This window comes from Borostomias antarcticus (genome assembly GCF_949987555.1).
Source record: "Borostomias antarcticus genome assembly, chromosome: 4".
In the NCBI taxonomy this organism is placed as follows: domain Eukaryota; kingdom Metazoa; phylum Chordata; class Actinopteri; order Stomiiformes; family Stomiidae; genus Borostomias; species Borostomias antarcticus.
In genome coordinates, this window is record NC_140237.1 from 21545498 (window position 1) to 21552997 (window position 7500).

At 46.3% G+C, this 7500-nt stretch overlaps 1 protein-coding gene across 1 annotated transcript in view; it reads right to left on the reverse strand.

Moving 5' to 3' along the window:
• Positions 1-7500, reverse strand: part of lrp4 (low density lipoprotein receptor-related protein 4) — a 95737-nt gene that overhangs the window by 27181 nt on the left and 61056 nt on the right. Inside the window, exons 4-5 of the mRNA XM_084436761.1 lie at positions 4258-4371; positions 4025-4141 (exon numbers count right to left, since the gene is read on the reverse strand). Of these exons, the coding sequence (XP_084292887.1) occupies positions 4025-4141; positions 4258-4371 (231 nt within the window). The remainder of the gene's footprint in view (positions 1-4024; positions 4142-4257; positions 4372-7500) is intronic.

Genomic DNA, 7500 nt, shown 5'->3' on the forward strand with positions numbered 1-7500 from the left:
GTGTAAATTCTGGTGTAAAAGAGGGCGTACGACGAAAACGCGGAAAATGCACAATGTAGCGTACGACGAGAATATTTACACGCTTTTCGGATCTATCAAAAATGTCGTATGCCCTTTTCTGCACGGTAAATCCGAGACGGGCGGGGAAGAGAGTGTACGCGCACGCGCCCCGTGTTCCGCCCCCTCCACGCCCTAATCCAACCATATATGGTCAAAACTATGACAGCGAACAACGGGGATTCCCCGGAAGGAACCGACATAATATAGCGTGGAGCAAAGGACAGACAAAGACGTTTATGGAAAAACGCGGAAAGAAGAGAAACTTTTCGGAGACGGAGGTGCATGTGCTTGTTGGTGAGGTCCACGCGAGGAAAGAAAATCATCTTCGGAAGGTAAGCTATTTGTACGAGCCTACATTTGAAAGTGTTGGAAAGCAAACATTCCACACATTCTGTGGTAGGCTATGATTGATTCAGGACCAAAAACAGGGAACGATAACACAGATGACCACTTCATAATGTTAGACCACATTATTAAGACTCTCATCTAAATCACCCGGTAAATCACACTTAAGCATTTATTTGGCTGCCAACAGAAAAACATATCAAATGAATATGGCTGCACAATGAAATGTTTAATGCATAATCAAGTTCACAGACAAACTCAAAGAAAATGATTGAAATTGTTTCTCCAGACTCTGACGTGGGGTGGGACTCAGAGGAGGGGGAGTCTGCAGTGGTCCTGGACCTGACGGTCGTGCCCCCGCGAGTTGTACCCTCCACCTCCAGCGCGCCGGCCTCCACCTTCTTATCAGCTTTGAATATATATCTTGGCAAACATAACACGGGATGATGTACAAGGAGGGGACAGATACCTAGTGAAAGTACTATTGGTTGCTAGTAAAAAGACAATAACGAGGGCTTGGTATAAGGTGGAACCCCCAACCAAGGAGCAGTGGTGGGTGTTGTGGAGGAGATGTATGTTAGGGAGAGGTTCACGCATGCATTGAGGATGCAGGAAGGAAAGTTAGAAGGGAGATGGGATAAATGGATGGATTATAGAAGGAAGTGTGATGATACCACTAATATTAAAATTGTCATATTTGAGTAAGAAAAAAAAGCTGCATGGATGGATGTACCCATAAGCTGTTATTGTAGGTTTTTATGTTTTATTGTATTGTCGTTGTATGGATGGAAAATGCTAATAAAGATTAAAAGTAAATAAGACAAAGAATATGTATCTTGGCTATGAACACACCAACAAGCCAGCCGTCACGCGCAGCGCCTGCCTCCAGTCTAGCCCTACCCTGCTGTGCGCCAGGATGAATGAGTCATGCGTGGAGCCAGGCCACCGTGCCACTACACTTGTGATGAGCATGTCGGCGTCACATATGATTTGGGTATTTCTAGTGTGCACATTTTAGCGATTCACATAGACGTATTCATTCACTGATGGTGCCCTTATGTGGGTGCAGTCGCCATCGCCGTCACCTATTTGGAGTTCTATCGGCCAGTAGGCCGAGTAGCGCCGGATTCATTTAGGCTCGCATTACGCACAGGAGGACTGTCATTTATATGCTTACCAAAGAGCAAACAGGTCCACATGATCACATATTAATGACAATCTAATTGGTCAATGATTGGCGTTTGATGGAGTGCCTGCATTAAGTGTGTGACATATAGCGCGGAAGGGTTTGGGACAGCGCATAGGTACAGTTTGGGGAACAAATCCATATCGAACCATGAATGAGCCGGTTAGAGGACACGTCTAATCTTGCATTGCGATATATGTTGGTGCCGAATTGGGCTATTAGCCTACATGATTGTGCGTTCATGAACTGTCGCTCTTATTCTCTCCGTCAAACATAGTAATTCACCGACGCACCACCGGCGTCGCCAGTTCCCCCTGTGTTCAAGAAGGGCGTAGAACACCGTGTAAATCGGTACGCCAACTGGAGAGGTGTCCTACAACAGCGCGGAGAAAGGCGACTAAATTTTCGCCCTTACGGCTTGATAAATCGCAATGTGGGGGGGGCAAATGGCGTACGCCTGAACTCGCGAAAAAGACCGTGTAAAAGAAGGCGTACCTCAATGATAAATGAGGCCCCTGGTATTTCATGAGTTTGAATATGAAGCAAGTGTCTATATACAGATCAAAAGAACAGCCTATTTAAAAAATTATAACTGATTTTCTTGATTCATTAACGAAAACAACTAGAGTATTTGGGATATCACACAACATATTATTTTCAGTAGAATTGTGATCAAACCAGTTCAGTTTTACAGTGCTGTGCTTATACATTTGTGTTGTTTTATCCTGTACTTCTCTGATGCCCTTTGAGACCAGGTCCACCAGCCGGTCAAGCCTGGCTATGTACACACACACACACACACACACACACACACACACACACAAACACACACACACACACACACACACACAGGAGCAAGCAGATCAGACGAGACATTCTACTACAGTACATGCACGTACGCACACACGCGTGCACACACAAACGCACGCACGCACGCACGCACGCACGCACGCACGCACGCACGCACGCACGCACGCACGCACGCACGCACGCACGCACGCACGCACACACACACACACACACACACACACACACACACACACACACACACACACACACACACACCCTTGGCGACCAAGACGAGCTGTGGCCCAAAGCGTACCCCTGTGGTCCCTTTGAAGGCTTCTTGTCCTGCTCTTTACACCTCCATTACTGACATCAATCTCTTCAGAAATATGGAGGGATAGAGTGACAGACGGCTCTCTTTCAAGCAGGGCCTTGATGGATGATCTCTCCATCGTACAGTAACGTTTCAGCAGGACGTTGTGCCCAGAGGGGCTGGGATCCTTCACTCAGTGGAAGTATTTAAACCCGTCTCGATAACACTAGTAGAATGAGCAGCATTTCTAAATGATCTATAACGGGTTTATAATTCAACTATGAACGGTTATTTAACCATGTGTGAATGCATTATGAGCCATTTATAAGCCACGAGAGGGAGTGCTGCCGCAGGCACAACGCGAAGCGGAGTACGCTACGAGGGATAGGGAGTAGGAATACATTTGGTGATTAACCCAGTGCCATTATAGGGTTTTAAGGCACTGCTTGGAATGCATCTTAGTCAATTACAATGCGGGTTGGAACTAGCTGTTGTATCATGAGTGTTCTAACACATTGGTGGAAATAGTGTAATAGCTGCTGGTTAGTGCTTGGCAAATAGTGAGACAATATTTACCTGAGGTTATTAACCATTTATATATACACTTACAAACGCTTATAAGACCAACCGCCATTTATTCAGCAAGGAACTTTATTTTCGATTACTCTGAAAAGCTGCTGTCTTGGCCTAATTCAAACTAATGGGAAAGTCATGGTGGTTGACCTGTTGGTCTGAAAACTGACTTGACCAGCGTGCCGCCGTTCTGAGGTGTCAGTCATGCATCCAGCCAGGCGTGTTTGAGTTGCTGCAGGCAGACTAGTCTCGCAATACCAGACTTGGGAGATCACTGCCTCCGAAAGTCTGGAGACATCTCCATTGAAAACCGTTTCTAGAACAGTGGCGAAAGCCGGCGCTACCAATCAGAGCTTTACAATAGGGTGAAGGACCCGCATTACTGGAAATGATGCCCTCCAAACAAACTGCCCCATCAAAGGGCTGAAGTGCAGAAATACCTTTGTGTGCTGTGTGTGCTGTGTGTGCTGTGTGTTCTGTGTGTCCTGTGTGTTCTGTGTTCTGTGTTCTGTGTGTTCTGCGTGTTTTGTGTGTCCTGTGTGTTCTGCTTGCATGCATACCTGGCAAGCACTGGCCAGCCGTCACGCTGTTTTGACCATTGCGTTGTAGCAGTCATAAATGATTCATAATGCATTTGCATTTTTTTAACCGTCAAACATGTAATTATAAACATGTTTACAAAGTCACCTTGTTCTAAAGCGTTAGACACATGCACGCACACACACACACACACACACACACACACACACAGGGGGACTCACGGCAGTTGTCCTCGTCCGAGCCGTCCTTGCAGTCCGTGTCTCCGTCGCAGTACCAGTGTTCGGCGATGCAGCTGCCGTCCGTGCAGCGGAACTCCTTGTCCGAGCACTTCCGCATGTCTGACCGAGGAGGAGGAGGAGGAGAGAGACACGGAGGATCCGTTTACACCCATTACGAGTGCCGAGAGTCATCGGGAGGAGGCCGGCGGTGGCGCGCGGCGAGCGCGGGGACTCACCACACTGCTCGTCGCTGTTGTCCCCGCAGTCGTTGTCCCCGTCGCAGTGCCACAGGCTGCGGATGCAGTAGCCGTTCTGGCAGTGGAACTCGTCCTCCTCACACTCCCTGGGAGCTGCAGGGAACAGGTAGAGGGAGAGAGAGAGATCGGTCACACTTACCAACGCACACACACATACGCACGCACGCGCACACACATAATTCATAACTGACACTACTCTGAAGTATTTGTCTAGGGCTTGAGACAAGATTCATATGGTCAGTGGGTAAGCACATGTACTTATTATGGATACACACACGCGCGCGCGCACACACACTCATAGTAAAATCTGTATGTACAGAGTTCATCACCTGGGGGGGGGGGTTGTGTGTTGAAACGTCAATCACTCCTCACAGTATCACACGGCCAGTCCAAACGTGACGGCTGTACAGTAAGCCTGCGGTGCCGCTCATCTGGAGAGTTCTACACTAAACGGTTCCAGACATCAGTCCAGCGAGGGATATCGGACGGGGCTTAGGACACGGCCACGGGGGACTGTCCTGCGCTGCCGGTAAACCCTCCCGTCTAACACCTCCCCTCATGTCATCCCTCTCTCCTCTCCTCTCCTCTCCTCTCCTCTCCTCTCCTCTCCTCTCCTCTCCTCTCCTCTCCTCTCCTCTCCTCTCCTCTCCGCTCCTCTCCTCTCCTCTCCTCTCCGCTCCTCTCCCTCGCTCACACGCTCTCCTTCAGACAGAAGCTCATCCAGTCTGTGATGCTATCAGTGCCGGGATCAGACCGTTTCCGCTTATTGGCTCTATCTGGCCAGTGATGTGTGTGTATGTGTGTGTGCATGTGTGTTTGTGTGTGATTGTGTGTGTGTTTGTATGTGTGTGTGTGTGTGTGTGTGTGTGTGTGTGTGTGTGTGTGTGTGCATTTGTGTGTGTGCGTGTGTGTTTGTTTGTGTGCGTGTGTGTGTGTGTGTCTGTGTCTGAGTGTGTGTATGTGTGCTTATGATCAAATGTGTGCGTATGCCTGTGTGTATATGTGTGTCATAATCTTTCAACTCTCATTTAGTGATAAAAAAGAGAGTCACACATAAGGTCAGACTTCAATTCCCGCTGTAACCATGGCGATCAATAGCCAATCAAAGCTCTTGTTGTGTGTCGGCCAGGTAAAAAGGTTAGAATTGGAAAACGGTCAAATGCCTTCCTGGAAGGCAGACCGAGGGGCATGTATTATTTAACACAAGAGTGTCACGTGTGTGTATGTGTGTGTGTGTGTGTGTGTATGTGAGTGTGAGTGAGTGTGCGTGTGAATGTGTGTGTGTGTGTGTGTATGTGAGTGAGTGTGTGTGTGTGTGTGTGTGTGTGTGTGTGTGTGTAATTGAGATAAGATCCAGAAGCGTTAACAATGTCAGCCCTGCTTAGTTAATAAATATATATGTAAGCACTCAAGATGACCAAACACTCAAGATGACCAAACACTCAAAGTATGATTGTGTTTATGAAGCATGAAGGAAGGGTTACCCACAACACACAGAAGAGCATGCAGTTTTACTTCTTCCCCAAGTGACTATTAACAGCCAACCATGGCAAAATGTTCACTAACCACACACAGACACACACATTCCCTGTAAGTTCTGATCCGGTAGAGCCCTAAGAGACTAGTGGATGGAGACCGGACACAGCGGCCCCTAGATGGGACTCAATAACTCTTGAGTCTGAGACAGTGCTTCTCTGTCCACACTGAGGACAACAAGGACTGTGCTGAGCCTTCAGATTACGAAAGCTTGTGTTTGCAGAAGTGGAGGCCTACTCAGCTCGAGAGGTGAAACACCTTGATATAAGACTCTGTGTTTACCTTGAAAATGCCATTGCATTCAAATAATATCATCTGATATTAATACTTATTATATTAATAAGATTGAACTTCATACCGGAGATTGTATTAACATGGTTGATTGTTAGAGAATAAGATCTGTCACCTGTCAGCCCAGACCAGAGGGAGGTACTCGCCCATACCTGGTAGGGATGCTCCGATCGATTGGCCACCGATTGGCCAGCCGATTTTCACTCCAAATCGATCGGTGGTCGCCAAATTGGCCAATCGCAAAACACGATCTTTTAACTCTATTCTAGCTGGTAAGCTTGAGATAGAACAGTACAAACAAAAGAGAAATGTAAAAAATAAAGTGGTGGGTGGTGATTCTAACGGGACGTGAGTAGAACCCGTTCGATGTAACATAGCTTGATCTCGAGTTGAATAACATTTATGTCAACAATGTCCAACATCCATTCCAATTGTGCAAGTTTTCTCCTGGGATCTCTTCATACAGTGTTTTTTTCATACAGCCCAAATATCTCCAAAGCTGCTGCTAATGACTCATTAATGAAATAATAGCTGTAGTTGCACGTTTTTGGACATAGTTTGGAGATAGACATAGTTTGGACATTTTTGCAGTTTAAAATTAGGACAACACATTGCTAGTTGCTCTTCAAGCAGTGCGAAACTAAACTTATGTCCAGTAGCTTTCTTTCAAGGAATTTCAAAATAAAGGTCACAGAAAACAATTCTACTTTGTTTTTTACTCACTTGGCATGGGTCTGATATATTGTATATTGAAGTATATCTGATATACTGAATAAGATTTGTAGGGTCTATTCATGAGTTAATGAGTGATTAATAATGGGCACACTTCTCTAAATCAATGCAAGTAAAGACAGTGTCATAATTTCAGTACAATTATATGGGTAAGACCATTCTAAGAGGATAAGTCTTTTTTTCCCTTTTTTATTTTATTTGTATAAATCAGCATCGTTATCGGCCGATCCTCAGGTAAATAATCGGTATCATCTCCTAAAATCCAGATGGGAGTGTTCCTAATACCAGGCCAGAGGACTGACTGCCCTGAGGAACAACTCTGCCCACCACAGCCTAGACAGGAATGAAACCTCAATATCAAGGACGCGCAATGTCGACAAATGCACTCCAACAATTAATTATTCCTTCATTATTCCTCTTCAGTTATGAATTAGTTGTTAATTAGTTATTCATCATTCATCTCTTTCACTCCATCTCCAGGCCTTTTCCCCCAACAGAGAACCAGCCAATCAGAGGGGAGGTGAAAAGTCACCGTGTCCTCAGGCTGCCCATCAGTCAGAGAGCGCCCCGGGGGCAGGGTTCACAGGTCATCAGGATTCATTACCAGGGTCATTAAATGTCTGGGTACTGTGTGTGTGTGTGTGTGTGTGTGTGTGTGTGTGT